This window comes from Oncorhynchus masou, chromosome 23 (genome assembly GCF_036934945.1).
Source record: "Oncorhynchus masou masou isolate Uvic2021 chromosome 23, UVic_Omas_1.1, whole genome shotgun sequence".
NCBI lineage: Eukaryota > Metazoa > Chordata > Actinopteri > Salmoniformes > Salmonidae > Oncorhynchus > Oncorhynchus masou.
In genome coordinates, this window is record NC_088234.1 from 444664 (window position 1) to 466956 (window position 22293).

Here is a 22293-nt window from a genome sequence, read left to right on the forward strand (position 1 = left end):
AAGGGGGGGAATTAACCTCACTGCTCAAATGTCGGTGTTGGTTCAAGCTACTGAGAACCTCAACTACCTCTATTAATGTGCAATGGTTTTAGTAAACAGTTATGCATATTCATAGGCTTGATCAAGTTGTAGGCATTGTATGTATTCAGCTACACTCCTTGTGGTGGTGGAAAATGGTGTTTCATTAAGCACATCTTTCTGCTTTTTTCCTCCTTCAATATTAAATCGAGTTCTGGAGAAAATGGAGGCCTTGTAGCAGAATGTTTTCACGTACTAACCGGTCCGCGGGAATACCAATATAGACGGCTGCATACGATGCCTTTGGATGGAAAAATGAAACAACGAGATCTCCATCTGGATTGACTGATGTAATAATGTACAAATAAATTGGCTGGCTAACATGCCTAGACTGAACAGAACACAGCTGGTTAGCTGCATTTTCAACGTTTTTAAATCACATGTGAGATGAAGAGGTGTGAAGTGAACGCATCAGTTGCCATCTTTAGTTTCTGAATAATTTTTTTATAGATGTGCGACATTTGTCATTAGCTGACTAGGAAGTTCCTCCATTCAGGGTAAAAATAAATAAATAAATCTGGGTCTTCACAATTGACACATTGCTGACTTTACAATGATTTAGTTTAGTTGTTCATCTCTTAACAGCTGATATGCAGGAAGAGGTCGCCTGCCAGCTAGTTTTGGATCTGATGCCAATTTAGCTTGACGAGCGAGCTGATAAATAGCACCGACTCGACATCTGAATTAAATATTCACATGAAAGTAATTTGTTGAGCATTTAACCTCTTGAAACTCCCCATCCCGGATCCGGGATTGTGACTAAGCCTCAGGCTCATTAGCATAACGCAACGTTAACGATTTCTGAAAATCGCAAATAAAATTAAAATAATGCGTTTGCTCTCAAGCTTAGCCTTTTCTTAACAACACTGTCATCTCAGATTTTCAAAATATGCTTTTGAACCATAGAAATTGACTAATTTGTGTAAGAGTATGCAAAGCTAGCATAGCATTTTGTGTAGCATGTAGCACGCAACATTTTCACAAAAGCCAGATAACCAAATAAATAAAATAATTTACCTTTGAAGAGCTTCTGATGTTTTCAATGAGGAGACTCCCAGCCACATACCAAATGCGCAGTGTTTCCTGAAAGCGTCTGTGTGTAGGAGAAATCGTTCCGTTTTCTACATTGCGCCTGGCTACTGAAACGAACCGAAATGCAGTCACCTACAACGTGAAACTTTTTCCGGATTAACTACATAAATATCGACCGAAACATGGCAAACGTTGTTTGGAATCAATCCTCAAGGTGTTTTTTCACATATCTCTTCATTGACATGCAGTTCATGGAAGCTTGCTTCTCTCTCTGTGCCCCATGGAAAAATACTGGCAGGTGACTTTTGCGCACCAATTTCGGCGCAGGACACCGGGCGGACACGTGGTAAATGTGGTCTCTTATGGTCAATCTTCCAACGATCTGCCTACAAATACGTCACAATGCTGCAGACACCTTGGGGAAACGACAGAAAGGGCAGACTCATTCCTCTTGCGTTCACAGCCATATAAGGAGATCATGAAAGACAGAGCCTCAAAAATCCTTGTCATTTCCTGGATGCCAAGTCATCTTGGTTTTGCCTGAAGCTCACGTTAAAGGGCACGCACAGAGAAGATATTTGTATTTCTGGACACGTCAGAGTGTTTTCTTTCGAACAGTAGCAATTATATGCATAGTCGAGCATCTTTTTGTGACAAAATATCTTGTTTAAAACGGGAACGTTTTTCTTCCAAAAATGAAATAGCGCCACCATAAGTGTAAGAGGTTAAACAACTTGGTAAATAAATCAACGTAAATTTCAAAGTTATTCGCTATGTTCGCTCTGGAACATTTTCTCCCAAACGGGACGTTAATTCAGACATTGATATGATTATTTCCGCTACTTGTCGCAAGGTGTTATGGGATAGCCTCCCGGTGAAGGAAACATAGACGAGGCCTTCAAAATCAATAAAATAACGACACCTTAAATCAGCAGTTTAATTGGGATTAAAACACGCCAATTCTGACATATATTGCCTTGAAATTCTGCCTTTTATCGTTGTCGATTGGGACACAACTGTCTGACTTGATTTAGGTTTAGTTCAGCCGCCCTGTTGCACTTATCCAACATGACACTATAGGGCAGCGATCATCCACAGAAGTGCCTGTTTTCTCCACCACAGTAAACTAAATCCAGGGGAGGGACAAAATAAGGATGTTTGCGTGTAATCTTTTGCGCATTATTTTCCTGTTTGAAATCCAACCGGATGTCTAGACAGTCTCGACTAGCGAAAATCCACCAATGGGAATGCGAGACAATCTCCAGGAACCGTATCCAACTACGTGTGGTCCAATCATATTCGCCCTTTGACTTTAGCTCCGCCCCAAAAGCAAGCAAACGGCGGCCATGACACTTTCTCCTCATCGGATCATTGTTTACATCAAACGGAGTGTTACAGAGGAAGTATCTTTTATAAGGTTGAATGAAATGGATTGTAATCTTATTGCTACATCTGTGAAGTTGTAAGAAGAATGGAAAAGCGAATTGAAAACATTATACAGTTCTATCTCTGCAGTCATCTACCTATGATGCCCGTTGTATTGGTTCGGTATCGGTAACTACCGGTACAATCAGCGGCCACTTGTCTGCATTTTCAATACTGTTTTTACAATCGTGTCTATTTGAATGTAACTATCGCTTATATTCGTGCTTTGTTGTATGTTGTAAGACGTCTGTGAAGTTGTGAAATCGTGTGAAGGTGATGCAGGCTACAGTTCAGTAACTTTAACATGCTACTGGACAGTAGTTTATTTTCGCTTCCAGTGTTTAACACAGTTTGATTCAACATGTATCAGTCATGGATTAGCTAATACATGCATTATGTTTTCTAGTTTAATGGTGTGATAATCGCGATATTTGCCTTGCATTTCAATCTACACATGAATATGGTTCTGTAATGTAAGGTTGGCTATTCTGTTCCCTTGACATTCTGCAAGCATGAATTCTTTACACTAATGGAAGATATGTGTTCATCATACTAGTTGGCAATGTATTGAAGGATACACAACTCTCCATAGATGCAGTGTGGACTTTTTACAGATGAAACCCCTTCCATTATGACACTCCCTTCCTGTATCTGTCATAAAGGCCAATGCATTCTTTGTCCTTTAGTTACACAACTAAATCTAGTAGCTGTCACTTACCTTTCATGCTGTAGGTCTGCTCTCATGGTGCTGAGAATGCTTAGTACTGTATCTGTCACTTACCTTTCATGCTGTAGGTCTGCTCTCATGGTGCTGAGAATGCTTAGTACTGTATCTGTCACTTACCTTTCATGCTGTAGGTCTGCTCTCATGGTGCTGAGAATGCTTAGTACTGTATCTGTCACTTACCTTTCATGCTGTAGGTCTGCTCTCATGGTGCTGAGAATGCTTAGTACTGTATCTGTCATGTATGTATTCTCTGTATGTATTAGGTATGAACCCTTGGACATACTGGTACCTCCTGCAATCCCTCCTGCCTCACGTCTGGCCCCTGTCCCTGATGATCTACCCCAGGCCCTCTTGTATTCACCCCAGGCTTCTGAACTTGCCCCAGTGTGGTGAAGACCAGAAGAGGGTGATGTCCTTCCTGCCTCTCTCTCGCTCTCCCTTAAACACAGCTGGTGATTCCAGAGATGTGGAGGTCATCTCTCAACAAGAAGCAGCAGCAGTGGATTGACCAGACACTGTTTACCAGGAGCCTCCTACAGAGCTCACAGTTCATCACTGTCCTTTCCCTGGTGGGGAGAAGACCAGAAGAGGGTGATGTCCTTCCTGTCTCCAAGGCCTGCCTCAGAATGTGCTGGGGTGAGTTTTTACATAATAAATGAGCAGCTTAGAAATGGTCATTTAATATTTTATTCTCTCATGATGTATCAATGTCTCAGGATGCCACTGGGTAAACACTATCCAACTGATTAACTTCTCTGTGATGATATGTGGAACAAGGTGTGTCTGAGGTCAACAGAGGACTTGGCCTAGAGTTAGTCCTTTCTGGTATAATTAGAGGTCAAGACTGGACAAGGAGGGTTGGATAAACTCCTCTCTATGAAGATGAGTCCTGTCTGGTATAATTAGAGGTCAAGACTGGACAAGGAGGGTTGGATAAACTCCTCTCTATGAAGATGAGTCCTGTCTGGTATAATTAGAGGTCAAGACTGGACAAGGAGGGTTGGATAAACTCCTCTCTATGAAGATGAATCCTGTCTGGTATAATTAGAGGTCAAGACTGGACAAGGAGGGTTGGATAAACTCCTCTCTATGAAGATGAGTCCTGTCTGGTATAATTAGAGGTCCAGACTGGACAAGGAGGGTTGGATAAACTCCTCTCTATTAAGATGAGTCCTGTCTGGTATAATTAGTGGTCAAGACTGGACAAGGAGGGTTGGATAAACTCCTCTCTATTAAGACCAGTCCTGTCTGGTTTAATTAGTGGTCAAGACTGGACAAGGAGGGTTGGATAAACTCTCTATGAAGATGAGTCCTGTCTGGTATAATTAGAGGTCAAGACTGGACAAGGAGGGTTGGATAAACTCCTCTCTATGAAGATGAGTCCTGTCTGGTATAATTAGAGGTCAAGACTGGACAAGGAGGGTTGGATAAACTCCTCTCTGAAGATGAATCCTGTCTGGTATAATTAGAGGTCAAGACTGGACAAGGAGGGTTGGATAAACACCTCTGTATGTGGAACAGGTGTAACTATTTATCATGTGTAACAATCAAACCTCCCTATTGGCTGTGTGTTCCACATTCTAAAGTAGAACCATCATTTTACTTGCTGAAATATTGTCCAGAAATGACCTCATTGGACAGAAAGTGGAACTCCTCCCACACGCATGTTGAACAAATATAATGTTTCCCTGAAACAAAGGATTTCTGTAGTTCCATGAAATAAGAAACTGATTCATAGTACATCATACATCATACAAGCCAACGTTCAATAGCAACACTGCTATTGGTTGGTTAGTGTCTCTACAGGCCCAAGAGGTTTTGTTTAAATCCATTGAATACTTTTAGTTTTATTGACCCAAAAAATGTTTTGAGGCCCTAAAGTAAATATACTTTTGCTAAATTATTGACCTGTGGAACATCCATCTTCTGGGTCAATTGTAACATCTAATATCCACCACTTGGTTGAATTGTAAATGACTGGTACGTCCTAGAAACATACTGACAGTGTAATGGGAGCTGAGATATGTTGTTTGTATTAAAATATGATGAATCTAACTTAAATAATATTTTCATAATAAACTAAAGTCTAAAAGTGTTAGTTTGTTCCCCCGTCTCCTCTACTCTCACTGAGAAAAGGCCTCAACTGAAGAATCTACAGCTGCTGAGTCTGAGGTGTTAAACAGTCCAGTGCTGCTCTGGCCACAGTGTTGTTAGGAAACACATTTTCTAACTCTACATACACAGCCTTGTGTCCGCTGTTACTGTGAACTACTTCAGTTACTGGAAATAAACTCAGCAGTGTTCAGACCACAATACATCAACATAAACAACACCAATAAATGAAACCATATTAATATCTTCTGGTTTCCAGTAATGAAAACTGAGTTCTGGTCAGTGATATTAATGAATGTTATCTCAGCAACCATAACTCCAGAACAATCCCACTGTTGTAATAGTGTGTTATACATGTAACCTTTTCTACCTGCAAATCAGTAATGAAGGAATACAAAGGAGAGAGAGAAGGTGGAAGAGAGAGATGGAGGATAGATAAGAGGGAGAGAGGAGTTGAGAGAGATGGAGGATAGATAGGGGCTATAGAGGAGTGGGAGAAGGAGGGAAGAGGGAGAGAGATGGATGATAGATAGGGACAAGAGAGGAGTGGGAGAAGGAGGGAAGAGGGAGAGGGATGGATGGATGATAGATAGGGGCTATAGAGGAGTGGGAGAAGGAGGGGAGAGAGATGGATGATAGATAGGGGCTAGAGAGGAGTGGGAGAAGGAGGGGAGAGAGATGGATGATAGATAGGGGCTAGAGAGGAGTGGGAGAAGAGGGAGAGAGATGGATGGATGATAGATAGGGGCTATAGAGGAGTGGGGGAAGAGGGAGAGAGGAGTTGAGAGAAGGTGGAAGAGAGAGACGAAGGGGGAGAGAGGAGTTGAGAGAAGGTGGAAGAGAGAGACGAAGGGGGAGAGAGGAGTTGAGAGAGATGGATGATAGATAGGGGCTAGAGAGGAGTGGGAGAAAGGGGACAAGGGAGAGAGGGATGATCGATAGGGGCTAGAGAGGAGTGGGAGAAGGGGGAAGAGGGAGAGAGGGATGGAGACATGGATCTGAGACAGCTGTATTCTTCAAAAATCTATAGATTTATCAGTAACTGAAATGACCATCAAAATAGGCAGGCAATACAATCAGGCAATACAATTCTCCAGGAAAGGGAATATGAACTAGAACTGGTGTGACACATCAAATGTAAACCTACTGTCGTCCTACTTCCTGGGACTGGTGTGACCAATCAAATGTGAACCTACTGTTGTCCTACTTCCTGGGACTGGTGTGACCAATCAAATGTGAACCTACTGTCATCCTACTTCCTGGGACTGGTGTGACCAATCAAATGTGAACCTACTGTCGTCCTACTTCCTGGGACTGGTGTGACCAATCAAATGTGAACCTACTGTCGTCCTACTTCCTGGGACTGGTGTGACAAATCAAATATAAACCTACTGTCATCCTACTTCCTGGGACTGGTGTGACCAATCAAATATAAACCTACTGTCGTCCTACTTCCTGGGACTGGTGTGACAAATCAAATATAAACCTACTGTCGTCCTACTTCCTGGGACTGGTGTGACAAATCAAATATAAACCTACTGTCATCCTACTTCCTGGGACTGGTGTGACCAATCAAATATAAACCTACTGTCGTCCTACTTCCTGGGACTGGTGTGACAAATCAAATATAAACCTACTGTCATCCTACTTCCTGGGACTGGTGTGACCAATCAAATGTGAACCTACTGTCATCCTACTTCCTGGGACTGGTGTGACCAATCAAATATAAACCTACTGTCGTCCTACTTCCTGGGACTGGTGTGACCAATCAAATGTGAACCTACTGTTGTCCTACTTCCTGGGACTGGTGTGACCAATCAAATATAAACCTACTGTCGTCCTACTTCCTGGGACTGGTGTGACCAATCAAATGTGAACCTACTGTTGTCCTACTTCCTGGGACTGGTGTGACCAATCAAATGTGAACCTACTGTTGTCCTACTTCCTGGGACTGGTGTGACAAATCAAACCGTTGTATTATAATGAAATGTAATCCTACTTCCTGGGACTGGTGTGACCAATCAAATATAAACCTACTGTCATCCTACTTCCTGGGACTGGTGTGACCAATCAAATATAAACCTACTGTCGTCCTACTTCCTGGGACTGGTGTGACCAATCAAATATAAACCTACTGTCGTCCTACTTCCTGGGACTGGTGTGACCAATCAAATATAAACCTACTGTCGTCCTACTTCCTGGGACTGGTGTGACCAATCAAATATAAACCTACTGTCGTCCTACTTCCTGGGACTGGTGTGACCAATCAAATATAAACCTACTGTCGTCCTACTTCCTGGGACTGGTGTGACCAATCAAATATAAACCTACTGTCGTCCTACTTCCTGGGACTGGTGTGACCAATCAAATATAAACCTACTGTCGTCCTACTTCCTGGGACTGGTGTGACCAATCAAATATAAACCTACTGTCGTCCTACTTCCTGGGACTGGTGTGACCAATCAAATATAAACCTACTGTCGTCCTACTTCCTGGGACTGGTGTGACCAATCAAATATAAACCTACTGTCGTCCTACTTCCTGGGACTGGTGTGACCAATCAAATATAAACCTACTGTCGTCCTACTTCCTGGGACTGGTGTGACCAATCAAATGTGAACCTACTGTCATCCTACTTCCTGGGACTGGTGTGGTGATCAGACCTCCAGGCCTTTTAACAAGAACCATCACAGACGTGTTTGAGGAATTTAAAATAGTCCCTAAATCTGTCATTGTAAAGGTATTTTCCCCTGACCCCCTGACTCCCTCCTTGACCTTTCCGAAATTTGTGTTTTTAATTTCAGAAAAAAATGGTTTAAAGGGAATTTTCGTTAAAAATAGGTTTTCCTCCTTCCCCTCCGTCTCACGACAGTTGTCTGCCCAGTCGATAGTCTAATTATCCAGGTTAACCTTTAACTCTTTTTTACTTATATTTACTATTATAGAACAGATATGTGTATTTATACTACCACAGTACCCTCTGATATGTGTATTTATTCTACCACAGTACCCTCTGATATGTGTATTTATACTACCACAGTACCCTCTGATATGTGTATTTATTCTACCACAGTACCCTCTGATATGTGTATTTATACTACCACAGTACCCTCTGATATGTGTATTTATACTACCACAGTACCCTCATATGTGTATTTATACTACCACAGTACACAACCCTCTGATGTGTGTATTTATACTACCACAGTACCTTCTGATATGTGTATTTATACTACCACAGTACCCTCTGATGTGTGTATTTATACTACCACAGTACCCTCATATGTGTATTTATACTACCACAGTACCTTCTGATATGTGTATTTATACCACCACAGTACCCTCTGATGTGTGTATTTATACTACCACAGTACCCTCTGATATGTGTATTTATACTACCACAGTACACAACCCTCTGATGTGTGTATTTATACTACCACAGTACCTTCTGATATGTGTATTTATACTACCACAGTACCCTCTGATGTGTGTATTTATACTACCACAGTACCCTCATATGTGTATTTATACTACCACAGTACCTTCTGATATGTGTATTTATACTACCACAGTACCCTCTGATGTGTGTATTTATACTACCACAGTACCCTCTGATATGTGTATTTATTCTACCACAGTACCCTCTGATATGTGTATTTATACTACCACAGTACCCTCTGATATGTGTATTTATTCTACCACAGTACCCTCTGATATGTGTATTTATACTACCACAGTACCCTCTGATATGTGTATTTATACTACCACAGTACACAACCCTCTGATGTGTGTATTTATACTACCACAGTACCTTCTGATATGTGTATTTATACTACCACAGTACCCTCTGATGTGTGTATTTATACTACCACAGTACCCTCATATGTGTATTTATACTACCACAGTACCTTCTGATATGTGTATTTATACTACCACAGTACCCTCTGATGTGTGTATTTATACTACCACAGTACCCTCATATGTGTATTTATACTACCACAGTACCTTCTGATATGTGTATTTATACTACCACAGTACCCTCTGATGTGTGTATTTATACTACCACAGTACCCTCTGATATGTGTATTTATACTACCACAGTACCCTCTGATATGTGTATTTATACTACCACAGTACCCTCTGATATGTGTATTTATACTACCACAGTACCCTCTGATATGTGTATTTAAACCACCACAGTACCCACTGATATGTGTATTTATTCTACCACAGTACCCTCTGATATGTGTATTTATACTACCACAGTACCCTCTGATATGTGTATTTATACTACCACAGTACCCTCTGATATGTGTATTTATACTACCACAGTACCCACTGATATGTGTATTTATTCTACCACAGTACCCTCTGATATGTGTATTTATACTACCACAGTACCCTCTGATATGTGTATTTATGCTACCACAGTACCCTCTGATGTGTGTATTTATACTACCACAGTACCCTCTGATATGTGTATTTATACTACCACAGTACCCTCTCACATGAAGTAAAATTGTAATTAAGTAGAACTGTGTGACCTGCTTCAGCTCTTTAACATTTGTATGTAGGTGAAGAAGTTAAATGTTTTACTTAAGCGAAGCAGTCAGTCCTCCGTTTCATTCAGTAGGACACATCCTCCTCCATTTCATTCAGTAGGACACATCTTCCTCCATTTCATTCAGTAGGACACATCTTCCTCCATTTCATTCAGTAGGATACATCTTCCTCCGTTTCATTCAGTTGGACAAATCTTCCTCTGTTTCATTTAGTTGGACACATCTTCCCCCATTTCATTCAGTAGGCCACATCTTCCTCCGTTTCATTCAGTTGGACACATCTTCCTCTGTTTCATTCAGTAGGACACATCTTCCTCTGTTTCATTCAGTAGGACACATCTTCCTCCGTTTCATTCAGTAGGACACATCTTCCTCTGTTTCATTCAGTAGGACACATCTTCCTCTGTTTCATTCAGTAGGACACATCTTCCTCCATTTCATTCAGTAGGACACATCTTCCTCTGTTTCATTCAGTAGGACACATCTTCCTCCGTTTCATTCAGTTGGACACATCTTCCTCCGTTTCATTCAGTTCGACACATCTTCCTCTGTTTCATTTAGTTGGACACATCTTCCCCCATTTCATTCAGTAGGACACATCTTCCTCCATTTCATTCAGTAGGACACATCTTCCTCTGTTTCATTCAGTTGGCCACATCTTCCTCCGTTTCATTCAGTTGGACACATCTTCCCCCATTTCATTCAGTAGGACACATCTTCCTCCATTTCATTCAGTTGGACACATCTTCCTCTGTTTCATTCAGTAGGGCACGTCTTCCTCCATTTCATTCAGTTGTAGCAACCGTTTTTGAGTCAGGGTCGCTAAGCCTTGTGGGATATTAATGAATGTGAACTCGGCAACCGTAATTCCAGAACAGTCCCACTGTGGTAATAGTGTGATGTGTATCTTCTGACAGACTCTATGCTGAGTAAAGTCATGTTTTTATCCTAAAACGTTTTTCTACCAGAACCAAAGTGTGGATGCAGTCACTATTTAGAGCAGTCTAATCTCATTAACCCAGAACTATAATCTTGTGTGATTTAAGTTCTGGGTCCATACGTGTTAGAAACTACAGTAGGTGAGTCACATGTTATTTGTTACTGCACTTTCCATTGAAACGAACAGAGGTGTTTATGCAAATCAACCCTTTCTGTCTTGACATCTGAAGGAGGAGTCTCTGAAAACCTATTTAAATCAGTCTGTCCTGACTCAGCTCAACAGTCTCCAGTCTACCAACTGGTCTCTGTAATAACTATTTAAATCAGTCTGTCCTGACTCTGCTCAACAGTCTCCAGTCTACCAACTGGTCTCTGTAATAACTATTTAAATCAGTCTGTCCTGACTCAGCTCAACAGTCTCCAGTCTACCAACTGGTCTCTGTAATAACTATTTAAATCAGTCTGTCCTGACTCAGCTCAACAGTCTCCAGTCTACCAACTGGTCTCTGTAACTTCATCTTTGTCTCTGTGGTGTGCAGTCTTCAGGTGATGATGGGGGTATTGAATCATCTCTCTACTCTCCTCCTCCTCTCTCTCCTTCCTCCTGCTCTCTCTCATGTAGTGGAGAACTTCAGTGTTGTTCCACAGTGCAAGACGTTCTTCCTGGAGGGGACAACTCCAAATCTCCCAGGTATTTTGGTTGGTGGGACAGTCCAGAACCAGAACCGCTACAAGCCGATCTGCCAGTTGTACAAAACAATCTACAGGTTTGCAACTCTCTACGACACGACCAACAAGATCCCTGTGTTCTCAGCCTACACCTTCACTGGTCCTGGGGGCAGGAGACAAAGTCAGTCCTGGAAGATAGAGCCTCAGGTAGTTCTAATCTCTATTCATTCAACATTTGTATTTGTTTACTGGTATACTGTATATTACAGACAGTTATGTTACCAAGTCAGTCAGTCAGTCATACAGTATATTTGAGACACGAATGTGTTGCATCCACTTTCAGCTTAAGTCTAGATTGTTAAATTGTGAACTTGTTAATGACTTAATGTATAAAGTTGTTATAGTTTTAATGTATAAACTTGTTACAGAGTTTTAATGTATAAACTTGTGAACTTGTTAAAGAGTTTTAATGTCTGACTGATGTTTCTGATGTTTCTGCAGCTTGAAAGTATAGATGTAGAAGAGATGACAACCCAACATGGGGCGAGGGTCATCCATCAAGCTGTGGACGCAGACTACAATGCAAGAATAAGTAGCATGGATCTGGACAGAGGTCACTTTTTCCCATGTTCGCACGCACCTGATGATGATACCATGGCTTCCACTTTCACGCTGACAAACGCCGTTCCCCAGGAACGTGGCTTCAACCGAGGCAGATGGAAGACAATGGAGTGCAGAGTTAGAACGGCTCTTGAGCTTAACTGTAAGGATAACAACAACAAGATAAAAGCCTATGTGGTGACTGGAGCCGTGCCCAGCAGCAGCAACAAACTGAACAACAGAGTGAACATCCCAGATCTCATGTGGACAGCCTTCTGCTGTTACAACAACAACCTGAATCAGTGGGTGGCCCAAGCACACTGGGGTGAGAACCAAAAGGAGGACAAGGGGAAAACATTGAAACCGGAAACCTTGGAAGCACTCGAAGGCAAGTTGAACCAAATCTACAATGTCGGAGTCAAGGTGTTTGACAATAAATGTCCGAGAAAGTTTGTATTAGAGGACAAGACAGGGAGGAACTTAGAGGCTGTAGAAGAGGTTGAGCCGGGAAAAAGAGGGTCAGGGAAGGGAGTGGAGAGGGAACATAAAGATGGCAAGAGTATCAGGGGAGTTAAAGGATTTTGATGACGAGGATGGATGTGATTGTGACTGTGATGAAAAGTGATGAGTTTTGTCCAGTGGTAATTCCCACAACTATTAAGTACACATTCCCAAAGGTACAAGGGTTATAAGGGTTTAATGGTTAGTCGCTTTGGACAAAAGCGTCTGCTAAATGGGATATATTATTATTATTATTATTATAAGGGTTAAGTAATAAGGGTTATAAGGGTTAAGTTATACTGGTTATAAGGGTTTAATGGCTATAAGGGTTTAATGGCTATAAGGGTTTAATGGCTATTAGGGTTTAATGGCTATAAGGGTTTAATGGCTATAAGGGTTTAATGGCTATTAGGGTTTAATGGCTATAAGGGTTTAATGGTTATAAGGGTTTAATGGCTATAAGGGTTTTAATGGTTATAAGGGTTTAATGGCTATAAGGGTTTAATGGCTATAAGGGTTTAATGGCTATAAGGGTTTAATGGCTATAAGGGTTTAATGGTTATAAGGGTTTAATGGTTATAAGGGTTTAATGGCTATAAGGGTTTAATGGTTATAAGGGTTATAAGGGTTTAATGGCTATAAGGGTTATACGGGTTTAATGGCTATAAGGGTTTAATGGCAATAAGGTATTAATGGCTATAAGGGTTTAATGGCTATAAGGGTTTAATGGTTATAAGGGTTTAATGGCTATAAGGGTTTAATGGCTATAAGGGTTTAATGGCTATAAGGGTTTAATGGCTATAAGGGTTTAATGGTTATAAGGGTTTAATGGCTATAAGGGTTTAATGGCTATAAGGGTTTAATGGCTATAAGGGTTTAATGGCTATAAGGGTTTAATGGTTATAAGGGTTTAATGACTATAAGGGTTTAATGGCTATAAGGGTTATAAGGGTTTAATGGCTATAAGGGTTTAATGGCTATAAGGTATTAATGGCTATAAGGGTTTAATGGCTATAAGGGTTTAATGGTTATAAGGGTTTAATGGCTATAAGGGTTAAGTTCTAATGGTTATAAGGGTTTTATGGATATAAGGGTTTAATGGCAATAAGGGTTATAAGGGTTAAGTTATAATGGTTATAAGGGTTTAATGGCTATAAGGGTTTAATGGCTATAAGGGTTTAATGGCTATAAGGGTTATAAGGGTTAAGTTATAATGGTTATAAGGGTTTAATGGCTATAAGGGTTTAATGGCTATAAGGTGTTTAATGGCTATAAGGGTTTAATGGCTATAAGGGTTTAATGGCTATAAGGGTTATAAGGGTTTAATGGTTATAAGGGTTTAATGGCTATAAGGGTTATAAGGGTTAAGTTATAAGGGTTATAAGGGTTAAGTTATAAGTGTTATAAGCCATGGTTCTAATTAAACTAGTTTAAGGCTTGTGAAGGTTAAAGACACGCTACATTACTTTGGCGACTAAGAAAGTCTTTTTTTAAACCTCCCACTTTGGGCTGGATGTGTCAATATGTCGTTCATACATGAGTCTATGAGCAGAATGACCATTTCCCTACAATTCACCCCCCCTTCCCTACCAATTTGAGTCTGAGCCAATGAGCATCAGCCCCTCACATTTGAGTGAAAACTAGTGTGGTGGCAGAATTTGTGTTGAACTGTTGTAACTTCTCAAGGGACATGTTCTGTGTTGGACTGTGATGTCATGCCTTTCATAGAGTCCTGGTGTGTCTGTACCTTAAACACACCTTAAACACAAGGCCATTGTGTTCTAGAACTGTTGCTGGTATAAATAACTGTTGTGTAACAATCTGATGATATTATCACCTCCCACTATATAAGGGACATGGAACCATTTACTCAGGAGGTTCTTCCCTGTGAAATCAGAATCATGTCCCCTGCAGCTGCTTGATTAAACATGTTTCTATACAATTAAAAAGTCTCTGCCTTCATCTTTGGATCTAATTTTCCACAACAGCAGCAAGAGGCCTGCCCGGCATTATCCAATGAGGTTGCATGGCGGGCCCAATAGCTCAGTGGACAGGCAGAGAGAGATCAAGCCAAAGGAACTGAGTAACATTAAGAAATGCTATAGATGGAAGGAATGTAGTGTGGAAACCTACCAAAAACCATTTAGGCAACAACAAATTCAATCCCTTTTAGACAACTTCTTTGATCAAATGTTCCACACGTAATGGTGAAGTTGTAAACTTGGCAGTATAAAACCTTAACAGTATAAGAAAATGAACAATGACAAATGGTTTGATGAAGAATGCAAAAATCTAAGAAAGAAATTGAGAAACCTGTCCATCCAAAAACCTGAGTCTACGCCTTCATTATGGTGAATCACTAAAACAATACAGAAATACACTACGGAAAAAGAAGGAACAGCACGTCAGAAATCAGCTCAATGTAACTGAAGAATCCATAGACTCTAACCACTTCTGGGAAAATTGGAAAACACTAAACAAACAACAACACTTTTTTTTAAATGTCTGACTGGTGACCACTTAGATAACATCATTTTCACATTTTGATATATACTTAGAATGTTTGGGAATTATGTTTTTTTAAATGTACCTTTATTTAACTAGACAAGTCAGTTAAGAACAAATTCTTATTTTCAATGACGGCCTAGGAACAGTGGGTTAACTGCCTTGTTCTGCCTTTGAACTGGACTGTGTGTTTACAGGCAGTAGGGCCTGTTATCATTCACTATGAACTGGACTGTGTGTTTACAGGCAGTAGGGCCTGTTATCATTCACTATGAACTGGACTGTGTGTTTACAGGCAGTAGGGCCTGTCATCATTCACTATGAACTGGACTGTGTGTTGACAGGCAGTAGGGCCTGTTATCATTCACTATGAACTGGACTGTGTGTTTACAGTCAGTAGGGCCTGTCATCATTCACTATGAACTGGACTGTGTGTTTACAGGCAGTAGGGCCTGTTATCATTCACTATGAACTGGACTGTGTGTTTACAGGCAGTAGGGCCTGTCATCATTCACTATGAACTGGACTGTGTGTTGACAGGCAGTAGGGCCTGTTATCATTCACTATGAACTGGACTGTGTGTTTACAGGCAGTAGGGCCTGTCATCATTCACTATGAACTGGACTGTGTGTTTACAGGCAGTAGGGCCTGTCATCATTCACTATGAACTGGACTGTGTGTTTACAGGCAGTAGGGCCTGTTATCATTCACTATGAACTGGACTGTGTGTTGACAGGCAGTAGGGCCTGTTATCATTCACTATGAACTGGACTGTGTGTTTACAGTCAGTAGGGCCTGTCATCATTCACTATGAACTGGACTGTGTGTTTACAGGCAGTAGGGCCTGTTATCATTCACTATGAACTGGACTGTGTGTTGACAGGCAGTAGGGCCTGTTATCATTCACTATGAACTGGACTGTGTGTTTACAGTCAGTAGGGCCTGTCATCATTCACTATGAACTGGACTGTGTGTTTACAGGCAGTAGGGCCTGTTATCATTCACTATGAACCGGACTGTGTGTTTACAGGCAGTAGGGCCTTCCATCATTCACTATGAACTGGACTGTGTGTTTACAGGCAGTAGGGCCTGTCATCATTCACTATGAACTGGACTGTGTGTTGACAGGCAGTAGGGCCTGTTATCATTCACTATGAACTGGACTGTGTGTTTACAGGCAGTAGGGCCTGTCATCATTCACTATGAACTGGACTGTGTGTTTACAGGCAGTAGGGCCTGTTATCATTCACTATGAACTGGACTGTGTGTTTACAGGCAGTAGGGCCTGTCATCATTCACTATGAACTGGACTGTGTGTTTACAGGCAGTAGGGCCTGTCATCATTCACTATGAACTGGACTGTGTGTTTACAGGCAGTAGGACCTGTCATCATTCACTATGAACTGGACTGTGTGTTTACAGGCAGTAGGGCCTGTCATCATTCACTATGAACTGGACTGTGTGTTGACAGGCAGCAGCAACAGTGTGAATTCAGATCATTAGAACACATTCACCAAAAGCCACAAAATACACCTGGATGGATTTCTGTAAACACCACAGCAGTCCTCTTACATTTAGGGACTTTACAGTCCCATTGATCAGACAACCATGACACGGTCGGCTCTCTCTCTCTCAATTATACACATCAACAACTCATGCTCGCCAGAGCAAGATGAGCCAAAATCTAACGGAACATTAGCTAAACCCTCTCTTTTTCAGCTAGTTGGCAGTCAAAATTGCACCGATAAACTATGGGAAATTGAAGCCTCCTCGTCCTTCTGCAGATTGCCTGCCAATTTACACCAATGCATGCTTGTCTCAACCAAAAATCCAAGCCAGCTGGTTAAAGTTGACTCGCTTGCTACTTCCAGACACAAATAAGAGAACAGCTGACTCTTACTCGCCATATCAGAGCTGGTTAGGTTGTTTTCATGCCATATAGAACCTTCATGACTGTTACTTTTTGCCTACGTTGACTGACACCGGTCATATTCAGCGGCTGGTGCACGTTTCCTAAATGAATCCGTTGTTCTGCGCTCTGGCACAGATGAGAGTCTTCTGAAACCGGAGTAGAGAGCCAGAGTGAATTTGCAAACGCAAGAGATATACTAACTGGATAACAGTTGTTCAAGTTCTTGCTAGTTAACCAAATGACACCTGCATCTCTAGCCGTGTATAGCCACCGAAAACCTATACGAGGGGAAAATGTCAGTCCTTCACCCACTCCTCCAATGGCATGACATCCTCCAGCTAGCTACTAACTTTAGGCTCTGTGTTTTTAGCTTGCTGCATAAATAGATACGCTAGTTTATTAGCCACGTAATCCATAAATAGATACGCTAGCCTATTAGCCACGTAATCCATAAATAGATACGCTAGCCTATTTGCCACGTAATCCATAAATAGATACGCTAGCCTATTAGCCACGTAATCCATAAATAGATACGTTAGCCTATTAGCCACGTAATCCATAAATAGATACGCTAGTTTATTAGCCACGTAATCCATAAATAGATACACTAGCCTATTAGACATGTTATGCATAAATAGATATGCTAGCCTATTAGACACGTAATGCATAAATAGATATGCTAGCCTATTAGCCAGGCAGTAGGGCGTAATCCATAAATAGATACGCTAGCCTTTTAGCCACGTTATGCATAAATAGATATGCTAGCCTATTAGACACATAATGCATAAATAGATATGCTAGCCTATTAGCCATGTTATGCATAAATAGATATTCTAGCCTTTTAGCCACGTTATTTATAAATAGATACACTAGTCTATTAGCCATGTTATGCATAAATAGATACGCTAGCCTTTTTGCCATGTTATGCATAAATAGATACGCTAGCCTATTAGCTATGTTATGCATAAATAGATATGCTAGCCTATTAGCCATGTTATGCATAAATAGATACGCTAGCCTATTAGCCACGTAATCCATAAATAGATACGCTAGTTTATTAGCCATAATCAAATCAAATCAAATCAAATTTATTTATATAGCCCTTCGTACATCAGCTGATATCTCAAAGTGCTGTACAGAAACCCAGCCTAAAACCCCAAACAGCAAGCAATGCAGGTGTAGAAGCAGGTGTAGAAGCCACGTATCATTCACTATGAACTGGACTGTGTGTTTATCCATAAATAGATACACTAGCCTATTAGACATGTTATGCATAAATAGATATGCTAGCCTATTAGACACGTAATGCATAAATAGATATGCTAGCCTATTAGCCACGTAATCCATAAATAGATACGCTAGCCTTTTAGCCACGTTATGCATAAATAGATATGCTAGCCTATTAGACACATAATGCATAAATAGATATGCTAGCCTATTAGCCACGTAATCCATAAATAAATACGCTAGCCTATTAGCCATGTTATGAATAAATAGATACGCTAGCCTATTAGCCATGTTATACATAAAAAGATACACTAGCCTATTAGCCACGTAATGCATAAATAGATATGCTAGCCTTTTAGCCATGTTATGCATAAATAGATACACTAGCCTATTAGCCATGTTATGCATAAATAGATATGCTAGCCTTTTAGCCATGTTATGCATAAATAGATATGCTAGCATTTTAGCCATGTTATGCATAAATAGATATGCTAGCCTTTAAGCCATGTTATGCATAAATAGATAGGCTAGCCTTTTAGCCATGTTTTTCATAAATGGATATGCTATCCTTTTAGCCATGTTTAGCATAAATAGATATGCTAGCCTTTAAGCCATGTTATGCATAAATAGATATGCTAGCCTTTTAGCCATGTTATGCTTAAATAGATATGCTAGCTTTTTAGCCATGTTATGAATAAATAGATATGCTAGCCTATTGGCCATGTTATGCATAAATAGATACGCTAGCCTATTAGCCATGTTATGCATAAATAGATACACTAGCCTATTAGCCATGTTATGCATAAATAGATACGCTAGCCTATTAGCCATGTTATGCATAAATAGATACACTAGCCTATTAGCCATGTTATGCATAAATAGATATGCTAGCCTTTTAGCCATGTTATGAATAAATAGATATGCTAGCCTATTGGCCATGTTATGCATAAATAGATACGCTAGCCTATTAGCCATGTTATGCATAAATAGATATGCTAGCCTTTTAGCCACGTTATGCATAAATAGATATGCTAGCCCTTTAGCCATGTTATGCATAAATAGATACGCTAGATTATTAGCCACGTTATGCATGAATAGATATGCTAGCCTATTGGCCATGTTATGCATAAATAGATACGCTAGCCTTTTAGCCATGTTATGCATAAATAGATATGCTAGCCTTTTAGCCATGTTATGCATAAATAGATAAGCTAGCTTTTAAGCCATGTTATGCATAAATAGATATGCTAGCCTTTTAGCCATGTTATGCATAAATAGATATGCTAGCTTTTAAGCCATGTTATGCATAAATAGATATGCTAGCCTTTTAGCCATGTTATGCATAAATAGATATGCTAGCCTTTAAGCCATGTTATGCATAAATAGATACGCTAGCCTTTTAGCCATGTTATGAATAAATAGATATGCTAGCCTTTTAGCCATGTTATGAATAAATAGATATGCTAGCCTTTTAGCCATGTTATGCATAAATAGATATGCTAGCCTATTAGCCATGTTATGCATAAATAGATATGCTAGCCTTTTAGCCATGTTATGCATAAATAGATATGCTAGCCTTTTAGCCATGTTATGAATAAATAGATATGCTAACCTATTAGCCATGTTATGCATAAATAGATATGCTAGCCTTTTAGCCACGTTATGACTGACTTGTGATCATTTGCCCTTGCTAGCTTTGATTGCATTGACATTCCCAGTCTTAGTTACATTCGTCTGTTTTTGTCCAGAACATTGAGTCATTGAAACTGAAACAGTGCATCCCGAATGGAGACAGCAAACAATGTACCAGGCCAGCTGGGATTTACAACCTGATAGCAATATATTCTGGACGACCAAGAAATGTACATTTACATTTACATTTAAGTCATTTAGCAGACTGCTCTTATCCAGAGCGACTTACAAATTGGTGAATTATATTAATCATGCATTGAACTACATTCATCTATTCTGACAACAATGCCTTAATGTATGTCATGGAATGTTGAGTCAACTCGAACAAATTTCTAAAAGCTCTAATTGGTTTTGTAGCATAAATTGGGAATTTGATAATTTCGATTGATAGTATGATTGTCTGTTTGTTTCCTATCTGCAAAGTAGTTAAAACGTTGTCAGTTCCACTTTAATCTGTAGGTCAGCGGTTACTTTGTGTGCTAAATCATTAAATTTTTTGCAATAGGAAGTAATAGTTGTACATTTTGATTAGGAAATGCTTAATGGTTGTGTTTTTGTATTGTTATGATTGGCACCTACTGGCTTATTATGTCTGAGTTTATGGACTGCTTATCCTTTAACATGCTGTGTGACTGCTGTCTCTCCATCAGTCCTATCCAGTGATGTAGTGGTGATTTAACACCCTGCTGTGTGACTGCTGTCTCTCCATCAGCCCTATCCAGTGATGTAGTGGTGATTTAACATCCTGCTGTGTGACTGATGTCTCTCCATCAGCCCTATCCAGTGATGTAGTGGTGATTTAACATCCTGCTGTGTGACTGCTGTCTCTCTATCAGCCCTATCCAGTGATGTAGTGGTGATTTAACACCCTGCTGTGTGACTGCTGTCTCTCATCCTATCCATCAGCTGTCCTGTCTCTCCATCAGTCCTATCCAGTGATGTAGTGGTGATTTAACATCCTGCTGTGTGACTGCTGTCTCTCCATCAGTCCTATCCAGTGATGTAGTGGTGATTTAACATCCTGCTGTGTGACTGCTGTCTCTCCATCAGCCCTATCCAGTGATGTAGTGGTGATTTAACATCCTGCTGTGTGACTGCTGTCTCTCTATCAGCCCTATCCAGTGATGTAGTGGTGATTTAACATGCTGTGTGACTGTGTCTCTCCATCAGTCCTATCCAGTGATGTAGTGGTGATTTAACAATCCTGCTGTGTGACTGCTGTCTCTCCATCAGTCCTATCCAGTGATGTAGTGGTGATTTAACATCCTGCTGTGTGACTGCTGTCTCTCCATCAGTCCTATCCAGTGATGTAGTGGTGATTTAACATCCTGCTGTGTGACTGCTGTCTCTCCATCAGCCCTATCCAGTGATGTAGTGGTGATTTAACATCCTGCTGTGTGACTGCTGTCTCTCCATCAGCCCTATCCAGTGATGTAGTGGTGATTTAACATCCTGCTGTGTGACTGCTGTCTCTCCATCAGCCCTATCCAGTGATGTAGTGGTGATTTAACATCCTGCTGTGTGACTGCTGTCTCTCCATCAGCCCTATCCAGTGATGTAGTGGTGATTTAACATCCTGCTGTGTGACTGCTGTCTCTCCATCAGCCCTATCCAGTGATGTAGTGGTGATTTAACATCCTACTGGTGACTGCTGTCTCTCCATTAACATCCTGCTGTGTGATTTACATCCTGCTGTGCTGTCTCTCCATCAGCCCTATCCAGTGATGTAGTGGTGATTTAACATCCTGCTGTGTGACTGCTGTCTCTCCATCAGCCCTATCCAGTGATGTAGTGGTGATTTAACATCCTGCTGTGTGACTGCTGTCTCTCCATCAGCCCTATCCAGTGATGTAGTGGTGATTTAACATCCTGCTGTGTGACTGCTGTCTCTCCATCAGCCCTATCCAGTGATGTAGTGGTGATTTAACATCCTGCTGTGTGACTGCTGTCTCTCCATCAGCCCTATCCAGTGATGTAGTGGTGATTTAACATCCTGCTGTGTGACTGCTGTCTCTCCATCAGCCCTATCCAGTGATGTAGTGGTGATTTAACATCCTGCTGTGTGACTGCTGTCTCTCCATCAGCCCTATCCAGTGATGTAGTGGTGATTTAACATCCTGCTGTGTGACTGCTGTCTCTCCATCAGCCCTATCCAGTGATGTAGTGGTGATTTAACATCCTGCTGTGTGACTGCTGTCTCTCCATTAACATCAGCCCTATCCAGTGATGTAGTGGTGATTTAACATCCTGCTGTGTGACTGCTGTCTCTCCATCAGCCCTATCCAGTGATGTAGTGGTGATTTAACATCCTG

At 40.8% G+C, this 22293-nt stretch overlaps 1 protein-coding gene across 1 annotated transcript; it reads left to right on the plus strand.

Moving 5' to 3' along the window:
- Positions 1–2425: 2425 nt before the first annotated feature.
- On the plus strand, positions 2426–12729 carry LOC135511215 (endonuclease domain-containing 1 protein-like). Its single transcript, XM_064932843.1, has 3 exons — positions 2426–3898; positions 11498–11751; positions 12046–12729. The coding sequence occupies exons 1-3, from the start codon at positions 3727–3729 to the stop codon at positions 12727–12729; spliced, it is 1110 nt and encodes a 369-aa protein (XP_064788915.1). The 5' UTR covers positions 2426–3726.
- The last annotated feature ends 9564 nt before the right edge of the window (positions 12730–22293 follow it).

Excerpts from the sequence above, each read along its gene's own strand:
- LOC135511215 (XM_064932843.1), top strand. The coding sequence starts at position 3,727 with ATGTGGAGGTCATCTCTCAACAAGAAGCAGCAGCAGTGGATTGACCAG. Across the intron at positions 3,899-11,497 it reads CTGCCTCAGAATGTGCTGGG|TGGAGAACTTCAGTGTTGTT; the intron begins GTGAGTTTTTAC and ends TCTCTCATGTAG. Across the intron at positions 11,752-12,045 it reads CCTGGAAGATAGAGCCTCAG|CTTGAAAGTATAGATGTAGA; the intron begins GTAGTTCTAATC and ends ATGTTTCTGCAG.